At 40.2% G+C, this 26,719-nt stretch overlaps 1 protein-coding gene across 2 annotated transcripts in view; it reads left to right on the plus strand.

Moving 5' to 3' along the window:
• LOC129194100 (exportin-5) overlaps window positions 1–26,018 on the plus strand; it is a 30,454-nt gene extending 4,436 nt beyond the window's left edge. For both annotated transcript variants that reach the window (XM_054799023.1, XM_054799022.1), the window contains exons 7-33: window positions 19–204; window positions 318–394; window positions 471–503; window positions 581–671; window positions 3,161–3,244; window positions 4,365–4,490; window positions 4,567–4,657; window positions 4,742–4,858; window positions 6,251–6,366; window positions 6,472–6,627; window positions 11,118–11,156; window positions 11,236–11,325; window positions 11,413–11,612; window positions 11,677–11,779; window positions 11,858–12,039; window positions 12,125–12,225; window positions 15,067–15,163; window positions 15,248–15,383; window positions 16,878–16,976; window positions 17,052–17,098; window positions 17,182–17,291; window positions 20,295–20,354; window positions 20,497–20,591; window positions 20,690–20,797; window positions 22,134–22,271; window positions 24,700–24,864; window positions 25,010–26,018. In XM_054799023.1, the coding sequence (XP_054654998.1) occupies window positions 19–204; window positions 318–394; window positions 471–503; window positions 581–671; window positions 3,161–3,244; window positions 4,365–4,490; window positions 4,567–4,657; window positions 4,742–4,858; window positions 6,251–6,366; window positions 6,472–6,627; window positions 11,118–11,156; window positions 11,236–11,325; window positions 11,413–11,612; window positions 11,677–11,779; window positions 11,858–12,039; window positions 12,125–12,225; window positions 15,067–15,163; window positions 15,248–15,383; window positions 16,878–16,976; window positions 17,052–17,098; window positions 17,182–17,291; window positions 20,295–20,354; window positions 20,497–20,591; window positions 20,690–20,797; window positions 22,134–22,271; window positions 24,700–24,864; window positions 25,010–25,159 (2,997 nt within the window). In that variant the 3' untranslated portion in view covers window positions 25,160–26,018. The remainder of the gene's footprint in view (window positions 1–18; window positions 205–317; window positions 395–470; window positions 504–580; window positions 672–3,160; window positions 3,245–4,364; window positions 4,491–4,566; window positions 4,658–4,741; window positions 4,859–6,250; window positions 6,367–6,471; window positions 6,628–11,117; window positions 11,157–11,235; window positions 11,326–11,412; window positions 11,613–11,676; window positions 11,780–11,857; window positions 12,040–12,124; window positions 12,226–15,066; window positions 15,164–15,247; window positions 15,384–16,877; window positions 16,977–17,051; window positions 17,099–17,181; window positions 17,292–20,294; window positions 20,355–20,496; window positions 20,592–20,689; window positions 20,798–22,133; window positions 22,272–24,699; window positions 24,865–25,009) is intronic.
• Window positions 26,019–26,719: the final 701 nt, after the last annotated feature.

Consider the following 26,719-nt stretch of genomic DNA (forward strand, 5'->3'; position numbering starts at 1 on the left):
TTTCTGGTCTTCCGCCAGGCCAGAGCTTACTGCAGAGTTGCCGTGGCGACCCTGAACACGCTGGCCGGCTACATCGACTGGGTGTCTCTGGTGTACATCACCTCGGGAAACTGCCGTCTGCTGGAGAGCTTGTGTCTGCTGCTGAGTGAGCCCGAGCTGCAGCTGGAGGCCGCCGAGTGCCTGCTCATCGCCATCAGCCGCAAGGTTTGTCACAGCTGTGTCTTGTTGATACCAGTCCTCATTGGATTCTGCAGATGTGGTGGTTATTTAGTGTCGCCGTTGTGGCTGATGACTGGGTGTGTGTCATTGTTTCACAGGGCAGGCTAGAGGAAAGAAAGCCTTTCATGCTGCTGTTTGATGATGTCGCCATCAATTACATTCTCTCTGCAGCCCAGTGAGTACTCCTTTTGTCTTTGATTTGTCCCTTTTTTTGCCTGTGATGGTCTCATCCTGGACGTGTCTTCTTACAGGTCAGCGGACGGGCCGACTTCTCCTGAAGGACAGTAAGTAGATGGCACGAGGACATAGGTTAGTCTCGGTGGTGTTTCCAATGCCTCAGGTGGTGGTGTTGTATTTGTAGAACAGTTGAGGTGGTGGAGCGGCGCTACGTGTTCCTGAAGAGGCTGTGTCAGGTGCTGTGTGCTCTGGGAAGTCAGCTCATCTCTCTGGTGGTAAGTTTGTCTTTAAAGGTCTTTAAAGGTGACCTCATGCTCTCTCGCCGTGTTTGCACACAGCACTTTAAATCACTTTGACTGCATTTCCCTGATCACTTACACATCCGTAACTTAAAAAGCAGCACCTGTTCAATTATATACAGTATATATTTTGATATATACGTCGCACCTGACTATAAGTCACAGGACCAGCCAAACTGGGAATGGGAATGGAAAGGGATCATCCATGCAAGCTGCCATCGACAAAAAGACAAAGTAAAACTGGATATTCTTACCACTAACACTCCAAGTCAATCACTCTTGATGTAAAACCTAATCATTAAAGTCAGTGATTGGTTCATATAACACACATAAACCATAATCACTCCTAATTGTCTCCTTTCTTTGTGTCGGAGCAGGACCTAACGAGCAGTGTGCTCACCATGCTGGCCAGGTGCTGTTCACCTGATGATGTGTTCAAGGGTGCAGCTTAACTCTTCAGGCGGAAGTGCAATTTGCTATAAATTAGGGCTGTCAATTGATTAAAATATTTCATTGTGATTAATTGCATTTTGTTCTTAGTTAACTCGCAATTAACTGCAGATAGGAAGTTTTTATTTATAATGAGTAGGGATGATCAGGGTTTTAGCTGCCGATTCCGATACCGATCATCGATGAGTGAAATTGGCCGATACCAATATGATCACATGGATTATATATACATTTTTAATGCATTAATTATAGTGGTATTGGCCGGGGGTGCCGTATAAAGGGGAAAAGTCAGGACAATTAAAAAAAAATTGGTAATTACTAGGGATGTAAATCTCTTTGTGTAGAGGATTTGATATGTAGGATGCGATTTAGAAAAAAAAAAAAAAAAAAAAAGATAGAGAGCGCTTCAATTGATTATGATCCAGTTTGATACAATTCATTGGTTACATTTGTTGATGTAGACGTTAATCTTACATTTAACACTTAAAAAAATGTAAATAACTACATCAAATTTGATGTAAAGGGATATCAATTTTGGAAATATGGGACATTATTATTTTGAAGAAATAATAAATAATATACAGTCATAAATCCCCCAGTTTTTGCATGTTTAATGCGAGCGACGACTTGTCTCACTGTGTTCGATGGTCCTTGAACGCACCATCTAACTTTCTCCCACGCTGCACAGATAGACTACTATACTGTATTTTTCCCCTTCCTTTCTTACCTCATGTGTGGTCCCAAATGCTGATACTATGTGGGAATGCAGAAAGGTAAGATTTGATGACCTTATTGAGTGCAAATGTGCATATTTGTGGTGCACAACCTCTCTGGAAAACAAAGTCTAGGCTCGTACTGGTGGATGGTGGCTCTGTATTCATTTTGGGCTTTTAATTTGATGTTGTTCCTGTCTTAGTTTTACATAATAAATAAGATAAATTAGATTGCTGTAATGGACGTATGTTTTGCTGGTGTGTTGAAAATGTTTCCCAGTGACTAGCTAGCACGCTGCTAATGGCAATTTACATCCATTCTCGTTTTCAGTCATGGTAAGTTACGGAGCATGCGTGACAATCGTTTCGCCGGCAGCCCAGGCTCTCGCGGATATCCGGTTGCATTGGTTAAGCGTTCACAACCATACACAATACCCTTTTCTTTGTCCATTTCTGCTTAATATTTGTTCCCGCTCAATATATATATATATATATATATATTTTTTTTTTCCAAATATTAACGGCAACGCCACTGTGTTTTCTCAAACTACGGTGTGGGCCGGTGGTCAAACAGGGCGTGCGCACGTAAAGAAAAAAAAAAAAGTGACGTCAAAGTGAATTTCCGTGATTAGTTATTAGTAGCATGTTAACTTTGACAGCCCTACTATAAATACACTCAAAACACGAGAATGCAACTAAGAATAATGTGGTGTTTTTGAATGAAACCCCTCATGGCTCATAACACGGTTAAAGTGTGATTCAAATGTTCTGCGACTATTTAAGAGACGAGTGTTGGGTAAATCGATTTTCAAAGGTGTGGTGTGGCTTTTTAGCTTGGTTTAAAATTTTCTGTTCATTTGGAGCTGTTAATACATGCAAATATATATAATCCTATCCTGTCATTTATCTTTCTGTTTGTGTAGTACTGTAACAATTGGCATATTTCAGACATAGTTGCAAATGGTGATTAATAATGATTAATTCATTTGGATCTGATTAATCTGTTAGTCGTTTGACAGCCCTTGTAAATATATGTACAAAAAAATCTAATAATTTTCTGGTGACCTTGTAATGTTTGCGTAACATCTTGTTGCTAGGCAGATTCCAAAAAGCTCCTGCATAAGAGACCCACAGGCTAGTGAAAAAACTAGCATGCAAAAGTCCACCATCTTTGTACCATCCCATTGCAGGAAGATTTATTTTGGTATGGAAAACAGCCGTAGCAAACTAAAACAATGAGAACGCTGTGAGGCTTTTTCATCTGTTTGGTCCCCACACACAAATAATAAATGATCTCCTCAGGGTTCTGATGTCAAAGTGGAGGTTCCTGCAAATCTCAGCAAGTACTTGGAAGCTTTGCTGGCTTTCACCACACATTCCAGCCTGGTAAGAGAAAATGAACGGCAGTCTCAGCCCAAAATGTAGCCCATTACTAGCTTTGTTGGTAGCCATGATGTATTGACCAGTGTTGGGAGTTAAAAAATAATGCATTTACGAATGTTATTGTTTTCCACTAACAGGTACAGTAATCCCTCGTTAATCTGTTGCAGACCCAATTGTGCAGTATGGATTTCTTATTTGGAAATGTAATATTTTTGTACATAGAGCATAAAAAAACAGTTTACGACCTTCTAAATACGGTTTTTAACTTTATTATAACCCTCTAGACATGATATAACACCCCTATAGTCACCTTTCACTTGTATTATCCAATAAGAGAAAATTAGACTCACACGATAGCATTACAGAGAGTTGTCTTTTTTAAATTTATGTTAGGGTTTTTGTACAGCACTTTTTGTGGTGGCTATCACGGTGTGTCATCAATGTAATAAGAATAATAAGACATTTAAGACATAAGAAGGGATTCAGTGTTGACTTGCAGCTTGGCTTGAGTTACGGCCACAACAGTAGCCCGTGTTAGGGATTATTGTGCCTGTTGTGAGATTCAAACCTGTAATAAAAACCTGTTGTTGCGACGATCAAGTCTGGCGCTTGTGTGTCTCACCCAACATTAGAGTAACATTACTGACATCTAGTGACCAGTGTAGGGTACTAGTGTAGCGTAGAGTACTACGTATCACCTCTTTGAATGCATCTTATCAATGCCTTATATTTGTATTTTATTTAATTTAGCCATTTTTATGCTTGAAAGTGCTTAGTTTAGGCAAAAGAATGCATACAATTCACTTAAATAATATTTTTAACTTACATTTTTTACTAATAGGCCGTAGTCAACCATGAAAAAGATTATTTTTTTTAATGTTTTTGAAAAACTGTGAGAGTGAAGCCATGAAATTCTAAGCATGAAGTGGTGAGGGATTGCTGTACTCTTTTAGGAAAGTAACTAGTAACTACAACTGATTACTTTTACAAGCAGTTTGCCCTGGTAGTGACCAGAAATAATTAGTAATTATTAGCACATGTCTTTTTATTAGCACAAGAACAGCTTCCGTATGCCAAAGCAGTGTGAGCCTTCAACCTCAATGCGCCTCGTTCCTCTTCCCAGTTTCTGAAGTTGTCCACGCTGCCCACTTGGGCGTCCGTCTTCAGACATGAGACCCTCCCCCAGGAGCCCGTCGTCGTCGACGTGGCTGTCAAATACCTCAGAACGGCTACCACCAACCTCGTCAAGGTGTGAGCGTTGTCCCTGCCTCAGTCCTCGCCGAGCCAAACCGGCGGTCCATTCATGTTTTTGTCTTCCTCTGCAGAGGGGCTTTCCATCCAGGAACGATCACCCAAGCTGTCAGTACTCCCGGGTGGACTTTGACAGCGATGAGGATTTCAACTCGGTCTTTAACTGTAAGCATTTTTTCTCTTTAAATGTTCTTTATTTGTATCTCTATAAGTTTCATAGAATGTTTTGGCGTTCTTCTCCGTCTGTAGCCTTCCGGGCGCAGCTGGGAGAGGGCGTGAGGTGTGCGTGCCGACTCGTTCCGTCGCAGGCTTTCCAGATGGCAGCCCTGTGGTTGCAATTCCAGCTGGACAGCGACAGTGCTACATGTACGTATCACTCTTTGTCACCCTCTGTGTGTGTTTATTGCAGGGCCGTATTTAGTCATTTGGGGCCCAAGGCCAACCCAATGATTGGGGCCCTTCACATCCTCGTACGGCACTGACAATTATTTTTTTTTCCATCTTAAATGTATTTTTATTTAGTATTTTTTTGTTATTATTTATTTACATTTTATTTTTAAACGATTAGAAATTTTTAAGTGTGAATATGAGAAAATTCTATTTCCTGAGCTCGAAAAAGTCCTTAAAATCCTCTTGGGGGATTATTATTACCTAAGAAGTGAATCATTGCAATGCTTTTGCTGTAATCGATAAGAACATTAAGCAGCATTTAAGATAGTTTACCTCTTCAATACTCACATCTTTGTGATGAAAAGCGTCGGTCTCAGCTTCATTTCCAGAACTACTGCGTTCTCCGCGGCTGACGCTGACTGCATTGCTGCTGCAGTGGTCGTGTGTCTACGTTTGTTGTGACTGTGAAGAAGGTTCAGTAGTTTTGATACAAAGTGTATACTTTCCTGTGGCCTTGTCCGCTGCACTGGGGTAACTCTGCTTCATTTTTCTACCAACCACACCAACAAGTTTGTTTTGCTACCATCTTGCTGAATCCATCTGCACATGCGCAGTAACATGGAATAGTCCATTGTATGAGAAAGCAGGGCTGAGCGGTCGAAACAATCATGGTACATTATGCATTTTGATGTAGTTTATAGCATGCAAAATAAGACTAAAACAGTAATATGTACTTTAAGTCAAAGAAAGAAATCGATCAATTTTGATGAGATACTTGAGGGCCCTAGACAATTGTTTGCCTAATGGTAAGTCTGCCCCTGGTTTATTGTCCCAGTATAGATGGAACACTGGAACACACATCACATGGTTCCTGTTGAACATGCTGAACTTTCAGATAAAGTGCTAGAACTTGTAGTGAGAAAAGTCTGCTTACACACAAGTGACATTTCAAAATGGTCATGGCAGTGTGAATACGTGACACTACATCACATTCAATCCACATTCTTGCCAAGATTTTAGCGTTTAAAGGCTGCGCTCTTAAAAGTTTGATCCCCTGACGAACAGCCTACTTCACTTTAATGCTTGCTTGCAATAAATTGCTATTTTAAATGTTTGTCTCACTCCCGTTTCTTCTTTTTGCATCTCTGCTTAGAACCTCCTTAAGATCCAACAGTGCAAAATGTACATTCTTGTAGTGGTCTTAAGAATTTGATCAGGGGTGTATTTGTGCATACTTGTATGTAGCCGTGTTTTCTTTAAAAAAATATGACTTACCTGTCTGTCTTGCAAAATTGCTGATTAAATTTTTTTAAATGCTATTTTTGTTCTTGTAAAATCAAAATTTTTTGCATGCTCCTCCTTTTTCAGCTAAGACCGGCGAGGGGCTGTGCTCCCTTCACTCTCTTCCAGTGCTGGAGTGGGACGCGGAGAGCGTCTTCATGGAGTGTGTGGTTTCACAGCTTCTGAAGAGCCTCGACGAGGAGGTAACAGGCAATTAAAACCGTTTTCAGTACTAGAAAGTATGAAGACAGTCTAAGTTTGATGAATTGATCGTTGTGCTATCCCTGGCGTGCTTTCTTCCTGTGTAGAAGATACCTGTGGATCAGAGCATGGAGCTGCTGCAGGCCGTGCTCAAGTACAACACCAAAGATCCTCTCATCATGTCCTGCGTGCTCACCAATGTGTCGGCTCTCTTCCCGTTGGTCAAACACAGACTGCAAGTGCTGCCTCAAGTCCTTTGCAAGGTCAGTCAAGGATATTAATTGGCTTTGCATGAAATGAATATTTATGATTTATAATATATAGTACAAGCTGATAGCTGGGTGCAGTATTTTGCAGGCAAAGTAAAAAAAAAAATATGCAAAATGTGTCAGGAAGTACAATTAAAGTTTATTCAAGGCGTTTTTTGAACCATTAACACCCTTAGTTTCGGTGTCCACCAGCATGATGGATGACTGAGTACATCCCAGGCTCTCTTCAGAGCTCCACGATGATTTAGACAGATGAGCCGTCCGACAACTACGACCTTGCTGTGGTGGTTCACGAGCTGTTTTACCTCATTCATTGATTTACAAACCAAAGAGCCAATAGAATGCATGCACAGCCATTAACACGGAGGACCTCGACATGTGTCCTCCACCTCCAGTAAGCGGACGCCACCGCTTTGCTGTTTTCGTGCTCTCTGCAGTACGCATTAGAGGTGGGAATCTCTGGGATTAGGATTCAGAGGCCTGCAATGCGATGATAAAATGGTTATCGATGGACCTCGATGCATCTTTTTCTGTGATCAATAGTTTGTCAATTTTTCAACTCTTTTATGTATTACTAAAGCAAAGCATATTTGTAATGACCCACAATTAAAATAATCATGAAACAGATTCATTTCTTGGAGCTATTTTACAGTTAAAAACAAAAAAATAATGTAGCGATATAAAGAAAAAATGGGAAATGGGAACTCGTTGGCGCCAGAGGGTAAGTTTACATTAATTTAAATGGACATTTACATACTTCAATACTAGCAAGAGTAGTCGATCAAAACTTGTATTACCTGATATAGTTGACCTAATAATGGAAAATAAGACATTTTAGACGTAAATATTTACTCACACGTAAGCATTGACAGCATACTTCGTGCCTATGGTAAACAGTCTTTCACTTGTACAGCGCTTTTCCACCTTCAAGGCACTCAAAGCGCTGTGACACTGCTAGCACATTTACCTACTGAAGCAACTGGGGTATCTTGCCCAAGGACACTTTGATGCGATCACAGGAGGACGGGGGATCGAACCCTCAACCTTCAAGTTGGGAGACGACCACCTATCACCTGAGCCATGCCACCCCATTGTCTCAGCAATGTAACGTTCCTTACACCAAGTGGCCAGTGTAGCGGAATACTGTTCACTGCAGTGGCGCAGAGAACATTCACACAGGAGCTACTGTCATCCACAACTCACGCCAGCCACTGGCACTCTCCACACTGCGAACCATGCTAAGGCTCGACAACTCTACAGTAGCTAGCTGACGTCACGCACATCACTTCACAGGCCCCGCATCTTAAAGGCGCGCGCAACGTCACAGATATTACACTACAGTAGGGGTGTCAAACTCGTCTTCATGTGTGGCCCTCTGAGGGCCACACATGAAGACAAGTACTAGGGAACCATATCCATGTATAATTGTATAATTATACATATCCATGTATAATCGCCTCATGATATTATTACACATTTGATTATTAGCATTTTTACTTTGTATTGTTTTGCCAACAAACACATATTTGACTATACAACTAACTACTCTGATTTTAATAATAATAATTTGTTGACCAATAACTTTTTAATTATTTATTTTATAAAAATGGAAATAAAACTTTTCTGTAAAAATTGACAAATACAAGTGTCTTTTGATTTCTAAATTTTTTTTAAATTATTTTTTACTTAATGTAAATATTTGAAAAAATAAATATAATTTTTTTACAATAATAAACAAGATAACTGTATTAACAGAATTAAAAAAAATGTTTAATAAAATTTAAATAGCAGTCCAATGTGATGAACCACATTAATTCAGGGTTTTAGTATATTTTTTATTGCTACGTGGCAAACAAGTTACCAGTAGGTGCAGTAGATTCTCAGAAAACCAACAAGACCCAGCATTCATGATATACACACTCTTAAGGCTGTGCAATTGGTTGAAAGGGGTGTGTTCAAAAAAATAGTAGTGTCTGCTGTTGACTTTACAAACTCAAAACTATTTTGTACAAACTGTTTGTTTCTAGGATTTTGCAATCCTTTGAATCACTAAACTAATATTTAGTTGTATGACCACAGTTTTTTTTTTTTTTATAAGTGCTTCACATCTGTGGCATGGAGTCAACCAACTTGTGGCACCTTTCAGCTGTTCCACTCCAACGATCTTTAACCACATTCCACAATTCATTTATATTTCTTGGTTTTGCTTAAGAAACGGCATTTTTGGTGTCACCCCATAAATTCTCGATGGGGCTGGCCATTCCATGACATTAATTTTGTTGGTTTGGAACCAGGACTTTGCTTGTTTACTTGTATGTTTGGGGTCATTGTCTTGTTGAAACACCCATTTCAAGGGCATGTCCTCTTCAGCATAAGGCAACATGACCTCTTCAAGTATTTTGACATATGCAAACTGATCCATGATCCCTGGGATGCGATAAATGGGCCCAATACCATAGTAGGAGAAACATGCCCATATCATGGTGCTTGCACCACCAAGCTTCACTGTCTTTACTGTGTACTGTGGCGTGAATTCAGAGTTTGGGGGTCCTCTTACAAACTGTCTGCGGCCCTTGGACCCAAAAAGAACAATTTTAATCGCATCAGTCCACAAAAAGTTCCTCCATTTCTCTTTAGGCCAGTTCATGCGTTCTTTGGCAAATTGTAACCTCTTCTCCACATGCCTTTTTTTTTTTTTTTTTTTTTTTTTAAAGCAGAGGGACTTTGTGGGGGATTCTTGTCAATAGATTAGCTTCACACAGACGTCTTCTAACTGTCACAGACCAGACTCTTTGATCATGCAGGAGCTGATCATTGGCTGAGCCTTTGCCATTCTGGTTATTCTTCGATCCATTTTGATGGTTGTCTTTCGTTTTCTGCCACGTGTGGCTGGTTTTGCTCTCCATTTTAAGGCATTAGAGATCATGTTAGCTGAACAGTCTATCATTTCTTGCACCTCTTTAAGTTTTCCCCCCTGCAATTTACTTTTTAATGAAAGTACGATGTTCTTCTGAACAATGTTTTCACCATTTTCCTCAGGCATTTCTATTTGAAATGCCTGTTCAACAGGTGCTGGCTTCATCCTTAAATAGGGGCCACCTGGTTCACACTGGTTTTTCACAAAATTGATGAGCTCCCTGATTTGAATGCCACACTGCTATTTTTTGAACACACCCCTTTCAACCAATTGCACAGCCTTAAGAGTGTGTATATCATGAATGCTGGGTCTTGTTGGTTTTCTGAGAATCTACTGCACCTACTGGTAACTTGTTTGCCATGTAGCAATAAAAAAATATACTAAAACCCTGAATTAAGGTGCTTCGTCACATTGAACTGCTATTATTTTGAACAATACTGTATATGCAGTCATCCCATATTTATCCCGGTTAGTTCATTCCAGACCCGACCACAATAAGTGAATTTCTGCAAAGTAGGCTTCAGTATCAACTTTTTTGTAGTTAGAGCATATAAAACCTTTTTATGACTTTCTAAATACAATCTTTACCATGATTAGAGCCCTGTAGACATGAAATAACACATCTGTAGTCACCTTTACTCTCCTGTTATTCTTTGTGTAAACTCCATTGCGCAACTGTAATGTGCAGGCTATGGGATCACTGCAGGGACACGTGGCAGCCACGGCTTTAGCCATGAGCAAGCTAACGAGCTAACTAGAGACATATCTATGTAACGCACTGTTAATGAATTGATTGGCTGCGTAAGTAAATACGTGCAAACAGGCTCTTATTATTGGCTGGACAGTGTTCATCATTGTGGTGTATGTCGTTACCGCTTGTTGTCACCTGTCACTCGTGCAGCTTAGCAGGAACGTTGATCACTACGATCAGGGGAACCAGGGTATAGAGCGGAGGGAGCCACCTCTTCTAGCCTGGCAAGGAGCACTATATTTGGACACATACTGTAACTCTGAGCAGCTGGTGTGTTGCTACGGATGTCAGGAGAACCAGAGTATAGAGCAGAAGGAGCCACCTGGCATGGCCCAGCAAGGTGCACTGTATTTAGGTACACACTCCGAGCAGCCGCTGTGATGCCATGCAGGTCTCCGGCAAACCTTTTGCACTTTTCAAAGGCTGGTGCTTGAAGTGCCTGCTGAGATTTTTTTGTGTGCTCGATCATCGCAGACTACCCGACATCACGGGTAGGATAAAAAAAGAAGAGCTTTGGTTTGCTCACCTGCACAGTACGGGTAATCTCACCTCATTGGAGCGTTTAAAAAAAAAAAAAGAGCTATTTTTAACGTGATTGGATTTATTGATATGATGTCTTCATGCCCTCATATTGGCCTGACAATTATTATTTATTCAAGGTTGTGATGCACCTGATGTATTTGGGGCATTGTGTTATACAACTGAGGCTTTGCAAGTATACTACGATGTGTTATTCTAATAACCATGTTAAACGCTGATCATTGAATGTAATTGATGGCAGACATGAACCTTTTTCTCTTCCTTGTGTGTCTGCAGCTGTTTGAAACTGTTACATTTGAGCCTCAGGAAAATAAGGTTGGTCTCCAACATATTTTGTTTTCCTGAACTTCCACATCGAGAACAAAAAAATTATATTTTTTTTGCTCTGACACAGGGGCCACGCACCCGAGCCGTAAATAATGTGAGGAGGCACGCCTGTTCTTCCATCATCAAGATTTGCCGAGATTACCCGCAGTTCATTTTGGTAGTCAATGCCCTTGAAAGCATCACACTTTATGCCAACCAGATGGACAATTATGTTTATTCTTTTGTTTTCCTGCTCTTGTTGCAGCCTTGTTTTGACATGTTTTACAACCATGTCAAGGAGATGTTCTCCAGCGACACCGCTCTGACTCACATGGAGAAAAGCGCACTGATGGAGTCTCTGGTGCTCATCAGTAATGAGCTGAAGGACTTTGACAAGCAGAAGGCTTTCATAGATGAACTGTTAGCCTCTGTGATGGCGGACTGGACGTCAGACGCGATGAAGCAGTGAGTTGATAGCTTCTGTTTGAACGTTTTGATGCCGCTGCATGACATTTATTTCTCCTCCCAGAGTGCTTAGTGACCCTGCGGCGTTCCTGTCCTTTGTGGGAGCTGATCAGGTGGTCAGTGAGCAGCGCAAAGACATAGACTCAGCTGGCCTCAACAGGGGGCGGGTAAGCATCCCAAACACAAAATTTAACAACAGCAGCATGGATTATGCATGTTTCCCCCTCTCCCAATTACTCTCTCAGCTGGGCTTCTGCTTGAACGCCATGTTGGGTGCGGCCAAGCGGGCGCGTTGGCCTGCAGACCTCGATGCCGCCAAAGCTGGAGGCTTCGTGGTGGGTTACACGCCATCAGGATCCCCCATTTATAGAAACCCTTGCGCCGGCCAGTTTTTGGCCTTTCTGCCTAATCTCCTGGCTCTTGTCAAGTATGTGGATGGCCCTCTTAACTTATCTTTTCACCTAAATTTTCATTCAAGCTCATTATTTTCTTACGCTTCCTTCTCGCCACAGAACTCAAAATAGTTTGTTTACACCAGAGAACAGAGCTCGCCTCAGCGAGACCTTCACCAGAGCACATGACGTGATGGATGGAGACAGAAATCTGGTTCTTGGTCAGCCTTTTCTTCAACTACTACTACTACTACTACTACTACAGTATAGTAATCCCTCAACACTTTGCGCTACGAATTTCACTCTATCATCATTTTTCAGAACTATATTAATAAATCTTTCAATATTGTGGTTGAATAAAAGCATAAAAATGGCTAAATGAAGTAAAATACAATATGAGGCACTAAGAAGACTCATTCAAAGACGTTATGATGATTGTACACTGATCACTGTGTCAATAATGTCACTGTAATGTTGGGTGAGACACACAAGCACCACATTTGATTCGCTGAAACAACAGGCCTTTATTGCAGGTTTGAATGATTGCACAACAGGCACAATCAGGGATGGGTCGGCACTACCTGCTACCGATTTACATAAAATGAGACTGTACCATATTTCGATACCTAAACGCATTTTTGTGACTGTGAGGGAGTGAAAGAGTCGGCGACAGCTGGGTTGCACCTGATGTCAGTCATGTCCGGTTGCAGTTGGCAACGGCTCAAGCACTTCAAACACAAACAGGCTGAAGTTAACGACCACCAACAACCAAAATTTATGCTGAAATGAGTTTAATGTGTGCATTGCTAAGAAAAAACACTGCATAGTTAAGGGTGTTGTTAAACAAATATGTGAATACTGCAATGTTATAATACAAACAATAGGATCTTGTTTTGGTATGCTTGTTAAAGTTTACATATTGAAAGTAAATGTTACATGGAAATTTTTTTTATTATTAAACAAATGAACAATTATTACCACATAACACCCAAACTAATGACAATTGGTCTCGTTTAGAACTGATAATAATTCTGAGGTACCAAGCATTGGTTCAAATGTGAACGGTACCCATCCCTTGGCACAATAATCCCTGACATGAGCTACTGTTGCACCCGTAACCCATGCCAAGCTAAAACTCACCCCAGAACCCCGGATGTCACTTCCTGTCTTCCTGTTTTTCCTGAGCACCGGAACACATTTACAGCGACCCACAAGAGTACTAGTCTTCTTTATGTCTTAAATGGCTTATTTTCTGTTATGTCCACTATATTGGGTAATAGGAGTGTAAAGATGACTATAGGGGTGTTATTTCATGTATTGAGGGCTCTAAAAAAACGTATTTAAACATATTTAGAAGTTTGTAAACAGGTTTATTCGTTGTAACCATGGAAGTATTCCATTTATAAATAAGGAATCCTACATGGTGGAAATTCACTTATCACGTTCTGCACTGGAACCAATTAACTGCAATAACCGAGGGATTACTGTGTCACGCACCTCACTTTTTTAGAAGGCATTTTATATCTTCTCAAGGGAATGTTGACTCATTTTCAGTGGATAGTAAAGATATTCAAGCTGTACACTGACTACTCTAAATTACACTCCTGATCAAAATCTTAAAACCAGTTTGAAAATTGCAAGAATGTACATTTTGCACTGTTGGATCTTAAGGAGGTTCTAAGTAGAGCTTCAAAATGCAAAAAGAAGAAATGGGAGTGAGACAAAAAACATTTTTTGAGTAAGCAATTTATTAACAAGCATTAAAGTTAAATAAGCTGTTCATCAGATAATCAAAAGTTTAAGAGAACAGCCTTTAAAAGCCAAAATCTTGGCAAAAATGTGGATTGAATGTGATTTAGTGTGATGGCAAACACAAAAAAGCTTTCTCTCTTTACACGCGGTGGGATTGTTGAGCTGCATAAGCAAGGCCTCTTCAAACCTCCTGAGGCTTATGGAACAAAAAAGTCAAGAGGTAGACCCAAAAAAATGTCACCGGCCCAAAGCCCGAGAATCCTATTGGCTGTCTGTCAAGACACAGGACCATCCTCAGCCCAAATGTAGGTTGTTACTTGTGCTGAGTGCAGTCCAATAACCATCAGACGCCACCTGTGAGGGAAGGGTTTTAAAAAGAAAAAAAAGTCTTCAAAGGCCTCATCTCCTCCATCGCCACAAAATTGCCCATTTGGAATTTGCAGTAGAGCACCAAACATGGGACATTGAAAGGTGGAAGAAAGTTTTATTCTCTGATGAGACAAAATGTTACCTTGATGGTCCTGATAGCTTCCAACATTACTGGCATGACAAGGAGATCCCACCTGAGATGTTTTCTACCCAACACAGTGGAGGGAGGTCCATTATGATCCTTCAGTGGAACAATGGAGCTTCAGGTTGTACAGGGGCGTCAAATGGCAGCTGGCTATGTGGAGATGTTGCAGGGGGCATCCCTCATGACTGAAGGCCCTCGTCTTTGTGGTAATGACTGGCTTTTTCAACAGGACAACACTGCAGTTCACAAAGGACTTCTCCCAGAGGAATAAACTCACTCTTTTGGACCATCCTGTGTGTTCCCCTGATCTAAATCCAATGGAGAACATTTGGGTATGGATGGCAAGGAAAGTTTACAAAAATGGACATCAGTTCCACTAGCCTCCTGGAAAGACTGGCATCAAGCATGCCCAAACCCATTTTAACAAGAATAGCACAGCTACTTATTATTTTTTTTCTATTTTAGGCAGTTTCAAGGTTTTTTGAGCTATGGTCTCAAACTTTTGATCAGCTGACGTACAGCCTATTTCACTTTACTGCTTGTTTGCGATAAATTGCTTCCTCAGAATGTTTTTTGTCTCCCTCCTATTTTTCCTTTTTGCATTTTGAAGCTCTACTGAGAACCTCCGGATCCAACAGATTTTGATCAGGAGTGTATATCCAACTTTCATTGTCCCTTGAGAAGATATACTGTAATAAAAACTGACATGTGGGGGGGGGGCTCTATTTTGTGAGATACTTCCCAGTTTTAGTTATCCATTAAGGACAAAACCTTCTGCGTGTTTTATGTTCTTCAGGCCTGGCTCATCCTCTTGTGGACTCTTATGACGCCCCTACTTTTAAAACAAACATAGAGCGTATGCAGGGATTTTTCAGCCAGCAGTACGACACCTGGTAACAAAAGCGCTCCATTTTTTTTTTTTCCTCCAGTATTCATTCCATGGCGGTTTGTAACCTAATCATGCTTAACCTTTGCAGCTTCCACCTCCTGGGAAATGCAGGGCTTTCCTTACAGCAGGAATTCTTCAACATCGACAAGCTGGCTGAAGAAATATCCGCCTCTGTTTTCTTCTCCCTCGACCATGTGCCGGATCACAGACTTCGCCCTGTCATTCATATCCTTTTTTTGCTTTGTTTCAGCTTGTGAAAGTCTGACAATTCATTTGGTACACTTGCACAATCTAATGAGCTCCAATGCAAGAACTTTACCAACAAGATAATAAACGGTTTTGATTGGTTGGACACTGTCAATATGGTGACTGTTGCCGTGTACTGTAATTTCCGGATTATAAATTGCAACGGTATTTAAGGCGCATCCACTTAATATAAAGAGGAAAAATTTTTTGTACATATATAAGCCGCACCGATTTAATAAAATAAATGCTTTTTTCCCCCCAACAGTGCATGTAAAACGGCTGGTTAACCAGTAGCCTGCCAGAAAAGTCATTCATCGCTCTCCTTGTCCTCCTCCTGGGAATAAAAACCACTAAAAATGTTCTCTTCAATTGTCGGAACCGAACTGCCTCACACTTCCCTCAGCACACGCGCCACCGGTCTCTCAGCGACACTGACGCTGCCAGCGTCACCCCCGCCTCGAAGCAAATCAGCCCCGAGCCCGTGTGGTCGTCCCCAGCACGGTATTGGATCGGTATCGCCAATACAAGCCTGAATTTTACTCCGTATGGAATCGGAAAATAAATCAGTGGTATCGCACATCACTAATGATGACACACGAGGTGTCGCAAGACCAGAACCAGAATGGGTTTCTTTCTTTTTATTTTTTCTTATTGTATTTTCTTATTTTTTATTTTATGTAATGTTTATATCTACTGTATATTGTATTATATTTTTTTTATGTGTTTTTATTTATGGTGTTTTTTCAAAGACATTTCCATTAGCTTTTGGTCTAAATCCGCACAAATGTATTTATTTTTTAATCTCCATTTGAAAAATATTTTATTACTTTTTTTATGCAATTACAGTACTTTATTTTTTATTAATATTTAGATTTTTTCTGTTTATAGTTTATTTCTTTTTATTTATCATGGTGTTCTGTCACATTGACTTTTTGTCAAAATCCATACAAATGTTTTGGTTTTTTTTCTTCAAATCCCCAATGAAAAATATTTTGTCCAATCAAATTTTAATTAACAATTTTTGTCTTAAAGTATATATATATTTATATATAAAAGTTACTTTATTGTAACTTACTATTTTTTAATTTTTTTAACTATGTAATTATAGTATTAATTTGATTACTTTTTTAGAGGTAGAGGTTTCCAGGAGACTCTACACATTAATGACGAAATATATAAGATACATATATTTTTTATTTTTATTCATCAAATCCTATCCAGTTTGAACAAAATCTGCTATGTTTCTAGGTTGCTGTTTTTTTTACATTCTTTTTGCAGTATTTGATCTACCATCCATTGTACATATTTAAATCTTGCCAGGTTATAAATTATAGTTATTTGAAATTTTGAATCAGTGAAGTTGTTACCTCTATTAGACTTAGATCTACAGTCTTGTTACATTGTGCAGGTGTACCTAATATTGGATGTCATCATTTATTAAGGATGTAAATACATTTCCTTAACGCGTACTACGCTTGTTCCTAAGGCAGATGGTGCTGTCGTGTCCCGTGGAATATCACGAAAGTCTCCTCTGTCCCCTGCTCGGCCCCCTGTTCAACTACATCCTTCAGGTTTTGTCCTTTTTTGCATGTCTCATGACTGCATTCTGAAGCCTGGTCCTTCTCATCACCTGTTCATTTCTGCAGAGCTTAAACATGAAGTGGCAAGTCATTAACCAAAGGACCGCCGTCAAGTAAGTGTGTGCGCTCCTCATTAAATAATCCAAGCAGCTACGTGAATGAATATGGATACGCTGATGGACATGATTTTCTTTAGCGGGGAGGAAGACGAGGAGGAGGTGGTGTGTCAGGAGAGTCAGGTGACTCAGGAGATGCTGGAGGAGCAGCTGGTACGCCTGCTCACCAGGGAGGTGCTGGACTTCATCAGTATGTTTTTTTCTCTTTCTTTGCTTGGTTTTTGGTGGGTTTGCATTTGAATTGAATACTCCATAGAAGATAGGACGAGCCCCCGTTTTCAAAACATCTGGGAGTTTAGAATAACCCAGTGGAATCTACCAACGGGAGTGTGAGGGACCAGAAGAAAAGAGAGCATTTGGCGATATGTGCCTGATGGAACGGGGGGTCGGGGGGGATGAACAGTGGTTCAAATCTTGTAAAATATTACAGTATATTGAATGAAGGCTAACTTTGAATGTTCTTTGCTCCTGTTTCAATGCCAGTGTTGTATTGGAGGTCAGCACGGATGTCCCTCAACACCCCGTAGCTGATCTCTTGTTGTTCTTTACTAGGGTTGGGCATCGAGTCTCCGTAACCGGGACTAACATTGCGGTTCTCCCGGGATCGTTCAAATGTTTTTATTTTGATTACTCGTTTCGAAGCCCACTTTGCCGACCGGAAGAAATGGCCGCGAACCCTAACGAAGAAGACTCCGGCGAGCATCAGTGAGGAATAAGCAACACAAAAGTTTGGATTGACGTTGCTTAAAAAAAAAAAAAGTGGTCGGCTCAGTGCAACATTTGCAACGCATATATATATATATATATATATATATATATATATATATATATAATATAATCTCATGCAAAGCAGGGTGTGTATATATAATCTCATGCAAAGCAGGGTGCATAACCAACATGATTAATGGGGTGTCACGAGACTTGGTCTACGTGAACGAGGCGAGAGGAGATTTTAACCTTTTTTTTTTTTTTTAAAGAAAAGTACAGTGAAAAAATATAAAACATATGTCAATATATTGCACCTTATCTACTCATTTAATTTCTACTGTTACACTCTTGTGTGTATGCTAGCGGCCCCGCCTCCAAAGGGCTCACTCTGTTCATGCTGTTGTTCTATGGAACAAACATGCCAAGGTGCTGAAACCAATGCACAGAGTGAACTCTGAAAACAGACACGCATGCACATGGCAATATATTGAAGCTCACAAAATGATCAAGTTCATTTTCATTTATTGTATGATTAATGAATTATCGTCCCAGGCCTAGTAGTCCCCTCAAGACATTTTTTTTTCTGAATCAGGAATCTTGTCACGTTGTAATCTCGTGAGATCTTGTGACACCCCCAATGATTAATGTTTACACATTCATAGTGTAGAAATAACAGAGTACCTCGTCTTTGTTGCACTATGCAGGACTTCCTCTAAGCAGTCAGAATCAGGGAACCCAAACAACAAATGACGTCCGTCTCATGCCAACGTAACCCAGGGTTTCAGGATGCTCGCTGATGTGGAAGTTGGGTGTAAATAAAGGACGGGAGCTGCGGCTTTGGCTAGGCTAAGTTTATTCACTTGCACAGGAAGTCTCAAAGTCAAGGGACCTTCTCAACTCATACAAAATAATTCCAGCCTTCAAAATAAGAGCGCTTTGGGCTATATTTGGTTACTCGCGTTAACAAAATAAAGGCGTCATAAAAAATGGCTTAGACCAACACTCAGGCAGCAAATTACTTGTCAAAAATAAACATCTTTTTATAAATAAGCATTTATATTCAAGTTGAATGCTTTGATATTAATATACTGGTTGAAAATAGCCCGTGTAAGAAATTCATAGTAAAGTTGATAAAGTTTATATCATTCAATAATTCACATCCAAAAAGAACTCTGGTTAGCACCCTCATATAAACCACGCAAACTTTTATCACCCTGCTTTCTAAAAGAATCAATAATTCTTCAATAAGAATCAATAATCGTTAGGAACCGTCCATCCATCTTCTAGACCGCTTCTCCTCATTAGGGTCGCGGGGGCATGCTGGAGCCTATCCCAGCTGACTTTGGGCGACAGGCGGGGTACACCCTGGACTGGTGTCCAGCCAATCGCAGGGCACATATAGACAAACAACCATTCACACTCACATTCAGCCGGAGTACCCGGAGAAAACCCACGCACACACGGGGAGAACATGCAAACTCCACACAGAAATGCCCAAGGGAGAATCAAACCCAGGCTGTTACTGTGTTGGCCAACGTGCTAACCACTAGACCACCGTGCGGCCCTCGTTAGGAACCGGAATCGTTCAAATTCAAATGACACTACGGCGCCATCTGTATCGGTTCTATGCAAGTCCAGAACGCATCTATTTTTTTGGCGGTCACATGTTAGGCAAGCCTATTTGTAGTACGCATGTTCACGTCATCCATCAACCTACTTTATGGCAGTTACAAATCGTAAACATCAGGCAACACTATTTCTACTACGCAAGACCTCTTTTCTTGGTTCCATTAATTATTTAAAGTTTTTTTTTTTGCCACTGAAAAAAATAGACAAAAGCATTCTGCTAGCAAGGCATGTTTGGATGGATGCTACTTTTCCCTTTTGAAAAAAAAAAAGCTGAATCCTCTTGATGAATCCATTATTGCACTCCGCTTATGGTTGTTTACATTCAAATATCACTGCATTTTATGTTTCGTTTCATATGGTTGATTGTATTTGTGTTTATTTGTGTACATTATGCCTGACCGAATATAACATTTATGCATCTGCGCATGCGCTACGAGCATTGCGTAAGTTTTGATGAATAAAGACGATAGAAGTGTCGGCATGCTAGCGACGTCTTTTTTAATAAGAGTCAGTAATAAAATAACCCCCCCGATATACTGTATTACATACGTCAAGTATTGTTATTGACCATTTATGTTCATACATTTAAAAAATAATAACTACCACAGCACGTGATGTTGCAGAAGCGTTGTCATGAATATTTGCGTAAGGAGGAAGCGATGTAGCCTCGCGTATGTGCACAACCGATCGCGTTTCCGGTACGGATGCCGTCGTGACATGCCCAACCCTATTCTTTACACCGCAATCTACTTGAGACTGACTCAACAGCGCCTGTACTGTTTAAGGGTGGGACACTCCAGAACGACTGCTTCATCGATTTTTATACCCGTGTGTGCGTGCAATTTGTCTTTTTCAGCTGTAAGTTGTATTTCACGAAAACTACCCGAACCTGCTGCAAATAAGGAAGAACTAGACGGTAAGAATGCTATCTCATATTATAAACATTATGTGTACTATTAGCAATTTTTGAATGAATGATTGAGGGTGAATATGTGTGTACTGTTTGAAATAATTTAATATTGGAAGCGCTTTTGTTGAAATGTACCATTGGTGTGCAGAGGAGGACGCCATGATGGATGCAACGCAAGCATCCTCCACTGCCCCGCCCACAGAGGAGCTCACCCAACTGGGGAAAAGCCTGATGAAGGATGAGGTCACATTTGTGTCTTATATGTTAACACACACAAATAATGTTGTCTCTATCTGGGCTGAACTTACTCTCTTTTCTTCTTTTTTTTTGTCTTCTTGCAGAACATTTACATGACCATGTTGTCCTTTTCCTTCACGTCATTGTCATGGAAGGACGCCACGTACTGTCACCGGACAGCTTCCATCATCTGCTGGACACTTCTACGCCAGGTAACGTAAGCTCCTACACATCACAGTCCAAGAGATATACGGTATGTCTTATATTTTTACACAGATAGAATTTCTTTCGTCAAAAAAGTGACCCTCCATTCTTAATAGAAGCTCTTCATAGCCTCCTTTCATTGTTGCCTGCGTTTTTCACTTGAAAAAAGAAATACCTGACCTCAAATTTATTATAAATACATTTAAATTAAAATAAATTAATTAAATGGATAAAAAAAAATTAAATAAAAATATTACATTAAAATGTTTTTCATTGTACAGGTATTGTAATATATTGTAACTATTAGTGACATAAATTATAAAACATGTACAGTGACTTGAAAAACGTAACACCTTACTTCAAATTTATCAATAAATGTAAATCGAAATAAATTAATGAACTTAATATTTTAAGTAAAATAATTTTAAAAAAAATTACATCAATAATGTATTTATCATACAGGTAATATATTGTATTATACTGTAATATATTTGATCTCTGTGACAAGAATAAAAAAACATGTACAGTCACTTGAAAAAAGAAATACCTAAAATTTATTATAAGTAAATGTAAATTAAAATACATTCACTAAATGAATAAAAAAAAAATATTACATAAAAAATGTATGGTAGCATACAGGTATTAGAATGTAATTAAACTATTATATAACTGTCATATCACATACACATGTACAGCCACTGTCAATATAAAAATGCATTTGGACAAATATAAGTCCTTTTATGGTAAAGGTTCAGAGTACATTGAGTAATTGTATATATTAGATAAAAAATGCAAATTATATTGTGATTTATATATTTGTACAAATAAAGGCCTCTCTAATAAACATGTATTTTATGGTACATATGATCACAATACACTACGATAATGACAACACCGTAATACAATACATCATAGTATACATTGCTGAAATAGTTTTGCGAGGAAAAAATACAAACTTCTAAAATCATTAAATAGTAACAAAGTATTTGTACAAATGAAGGTCTCCTCTGTAATAAACAAAAATAAATAAGGTTTTTTCCATGTTACAGGTAATCAAAATATACTGATTTGACGTAATACTGTTATACAGTAAACAATAGTATATCTTTTAATAGTGTACTGTAAATGTATTGAATATACTCTATGTGATATGTAACGTTGTACAACTAAGGGTCCCCTCTCTGATAAATGTCGGTCATTCAATTGAGTAAATAAATGCTGTCTGGCCACTATTAGTAGAATGAAGTGCATTTTTACAACCCCTGTGATAAAGACACTGTCAATGAAAACTGGGCATTATTTTGGTTCTTTGGTCCTCATTCCATGCGTTTGCTGTCGGCACAGGTGATCGGAAGTAATCTTCTTCCAGAGGCGGTCACTTGGTTCTACATGAGTGTTCTCAAGGGCCTCCAGACTCACGGGCAGCACGAGGTCTGCAACTCCAGCCTCTCCCAGCTGGCCATGCATATCTATGACAACCTGGTAAGCCTCACGCTGACTCGTATCTGCAGACGCTAAGAAGCGCTTACTCTCCTCAAGCCCCCGCCACCCGAAGCACGAATCATGTAGAAGCAACCACACTGAAAAAGTTGAACATATTGCGGCACATTTGGGAGAGGATCTGAATGCCGTTCGAATATTTATCAGGAATAGGAGCTGGCGCTTCAGGGGTTCCTGGATTTTACGCTTGCGTTTACACTTGCACACATTTTGCCTCCGCATTGTCCCAATATCTTATATCAGCAATGCGTGTCTGGGTCACATGGCGGCCTAGTGGTTAGTATGCTGGCCACACAGTCAGGAGATCTGGAAGATGTGCGTTCGAATCTCCGTTGGACATCACTGTGTGGAGTTTGCATGTTCTCCCCGTGCGTGTGTGGGTTTTCTCCGTATACTCCGGCTTTCTCCCACATTCCAAAAACATGCATGTTAGCTTAAGTGGAGACTTTAAATTGTCCATAGGTAAGAATGTGAGTGTGAATGGTTGTTTGTCTATATGTGCCCTGCAAATGGCTGGCAACCAGTCCAGGTTGTGCCCCGCCACTCGCCCCAAGTCAGCTGGGATAGGCTCCAGCATACCCCCCCGACCATATTGGGGATTAAGTGACATAGAAAATGGATGGATGAATGCATGTAATTTATTCATGTATTTATGGCACGTGAAGTAGGCCTGTCACAATAACAAATTTTGCTGGATGATAATTGCCCTACGAATTATTGTTGATAATCAATATTATTGACAAAATGTTTTGAGACCATTTTTTTCATTAATTATGTGACATAATAATGAGAGCACATTGTATCATTGCACTTTGTATCAAAAGTTTACTTTTGAAAAGCTAATGAAAAAAATGTCCACATATGTTGTTTATGTTATTTTGTGGTGCTGCAGCCACTTAAACATGCACAATCAAACAACTTGTAAAGGATTTGTCTATGAAAAGTACAGGGGCTGATTTTATCACTTACCGTAGTACTTGTACTGTATACTTGGTTTGCTGCCTCAATGCTGTAAGCTATTTTCTATGACTCCCTTATTTTGTTATATGAACAGGATGTAGCCAGCGGAGCTGTTACTTTGAAGGCCAGAAGTGTATTGTGTGGATTGAAAAGGTGTCTTGACAGACTAGATGTGACGAATAAATAGGAATAAGCTTACCTCCTAGAGCTGTAGCTCCTGTCCTTTATTTGCACCGAACTTCATCATCAGAGGGCACCCTGAACCCCTCCGTTACATTGGCAAGAGACAGACGTCATTTATTGTTGGACTTCTCTTATTCCGACTGCTTCGATGAAGAACCACGTAGCACATGGAAGACGAGGAGGTTTTTAATCATGTTGACCCTTTTTTGCATGATAGCATTGGGTTGCAAATGTTGCACTGAGCCAACCACTCTTGAATGATCCCAGGAGAATCGCAATGTTCTGGTTCGATGTTCGAGACTCGATACCCAACCCTAACATGCATACATGCACATGTCAATTTATCGAGGCCGGCGAAATGATCGACTTTTTATTGTTCGATTAATCGATTTATTGATTGTCCTTATTGATTGGCCTAGCGAGACGACTAGTTTGCGCACCGTTTGCATTCTGTTTCCGCATAAATTACGCACTTTGTGACCCAAAATGGTGCGCATTGGCATGAAATGACCACACGTGACTTACAGTATTTACACCTTGCCAAGTAGTGTTTATGTCTAATCCACGACAATAGTACACGCGACGTGCATTGTTCTCGCATGGGTATGCATTGTCACCACAGCCCACATCCGTGAAGCAGTCGTGGCATTATTTAGTCCCGCTGTGTCCCGCGTGACGTCATGCAACAGCAAGCATCACCCCTATAGCTTCATTAATTCCTTTATTTGCAAGGGACCTATCTACAAGATATTGAGCTCCAGAGAAGAAGCTCATGCGAAAAAGAAAAGTGAGTCTGTATTGTCTCGCAGCTGCAGATAGAGAATGAGCAAAGAGCAGGAAAAAGGCAATGAACTAGAAAAAAAAGAGGCACTTTTTCAGCACCTCTGCGTTGTCCATGACGGCGGCGTTCACTTGGCACTCTTTCTTGACGGTGATGTGAATAACGAGACGCAGTGCTGGTTCAGCGGCAGATGGCTGTTTTGTTTTGTTTTTTTTTATTCAGTCAGAATGTTTAGAATGCTGTTTGGAATGCCGTAAGAATATTTAGAATGTAATCATAGTGCTGTTAAAATACCTTTCGAATGTCTTTTTATCTTTTTCCACTTCAAGTCCACCTTAAAAGTTTTTAACATCCTAAAAACATTCGGGCTGGCCACAAGAATGGCACTGATATTTAGAATGCACTTCATCATTCCGACGGCATTCTGGCTCATTCTGCCTTCAGTGTGACTAGGAGATCAGTAACATATACACCCTTCTCTCCCAGCGCCCTCGTTACACTGAGCTGAGATTAGTGATGAACGAGGTCCCCGACATCAACACGGAGGCCCTGGACCTTTACGACCGCAGGCTGCTGGACCCCAACATCCAGAAAGTGGGCGAGAAGAAGAGGAAAGACCAGTTCAGGAAACTCATCCGAGGAACTGTTGGGGTAATGCCACATTTGGCCACCAGCTGGCAGTGTTGCCTTGGTACATTGTAGTGCAAGTCATGACACCGCAGAGTGATTCAAGAGTGTGTTGGACTATTTTGTGTGATAATCAGCACAAAAAAAAAATCTGCTCTCCTGCCAACAGAAAGCTCTGTGCCAGCAGTTCAAGAAAGAAGTCCATATCCGGAATCTTCCATCGCTTTTTAAGAAGGTGAAGCCAGACAAGGATGTGCTGAGCAGCGAGGAGTCAGCGGGGCTCACGGCACTCTTCGACCCGGAGAAAAACTCTTTGTAAGTGGAGAGTGGCGCCTTCATTGAATAGGACTTAAGAGGTGTGTCACAAGCAACAAACCTGACATGGCTTCACGCACTGCTGCTGATTCTTTCCTTATTCGTCATATTATCACACCGGAGACTCCTGTAGGTCTCAAATCAAGAGCGCAAATGTCTTATTTTCACACTAATCACTCATCTAGCTCCTGATTATGTTTTGCATCAAAATCTTTGGTGAGGAAATACTCCCTCAGGCTAAAATGGAGCAATCTTGGGGGGGAAAAAGGAGTACGCAGAAAGAGATGAAGAACACTCACATTTTTAATATGAATTGAATTTGACTGGATGGACTCCACTCAATCTGGGTTGTATTCGGTACCTCAGGTGGAACGTTTCCCATCAAGGATGTTTAACGGAACACGGCTTTACTATGTTGTTAAAGTGGAAATAAGCTCAAAGTTTTTAGTATTCCGAGCAATGCAAAGTACTCAGCCAGGGCCAGGTGAGTGTACAGTTTCCTGTAGAAGGCCCAAGTACCCTTTTTAGTTGTGTTCTATCTTTCCGTGTGCCAATTCATCATGGTCAGCGACATGTTGTGCCCTAAAAAGTGCAAAGCCGACATTCCTACACGGTCCAAGCTATTGTTTTTACTATATTAGTTTAACGTGTTATAGTTGTTTTTTTCTTACTTTCCGTAATGTAGATGTAGCCCCCACGTTCCCTTCACTTCATTGCATGCAGCAGGCAACTCTGATACTGTACCAAAAAAAAGGTCCCTCAGACTCCTAGAACTCCAAGTTAGTTTTCAATAAAACAACTTCCACTGTCTCTGTAAGGAATGTCAATTTTTTTCTTTAAAAAAAAATAAAAATTTAACCTTGTTCAACACTAACATTTTTAAGTGTTTTGTGGTTGGAATTTTGCTTTTAAATAAAAGGAATCATTTGTTAAAATGTATTGTGATCTTCCTTCTCTTGTAGAAAACTTTAAAGCGATGCATACCCCTGATCAAAATCTTAAGACCACTTGAAAAATTGCAAGAATTTGCATTTTGCACTGTTGGATCTTAAGGAAATGCAAAAAGAAGTAATGGGAGTGAGAGGAAAAAAAACATTTTAGCAAGCAATTTATTGCAAACAAGCATAAAAGTGAAATAGGCTGTTCATCAGTTGAGCTAAAAAAATAAACTAAATCCCCCTAAAATAGAAATAAAGAAAAAAGTGAGTAATGAGGATTTCCTTGTTAATCAGCTGATGGTCCAAAAGAGTGATCTTATTCCTCTGGAAGAAGTCCATTGTGAAGTGCAGTGTTATCCTGTTGAAAAGCACACAGCCGAGGGCCCTCAGTCATGAGGGATGCCCCCTGCAACATCTCCACATAGCTAGCTACTGTTTGACGCCCCTGCACAACCTGAAGCTCCATTGTTCCACTGAAGGATTATGATGGTGCCCCTCCACTGTGCTGTGTGGAAATCATCTGAGGTAGGATCTCCTTGTCATGCCAGTAACGTTGGAAGCTATCAGGACCGTCAAGGTTATATTTTTTTCTCATCAGAAAATAAAACTTTCGTCCACCTTTCAAT

Source organism: Dunckerocampus dactyliophorus, chromosome 14 (assembly GCF_027744805.1).
Source record: "Dunckerocampus dactyliophorus isolate RoL2022-P2 chromosome 14, RoL_Ddac_1.1, whole genome shotgun sequence".
NCBI lineage: Eukaryota > Metazoa > Chordata > Actinopteri > Syngnathiformes > Syngnathidae > Dunckerocampus > Dunckerocampus dactyliophorus.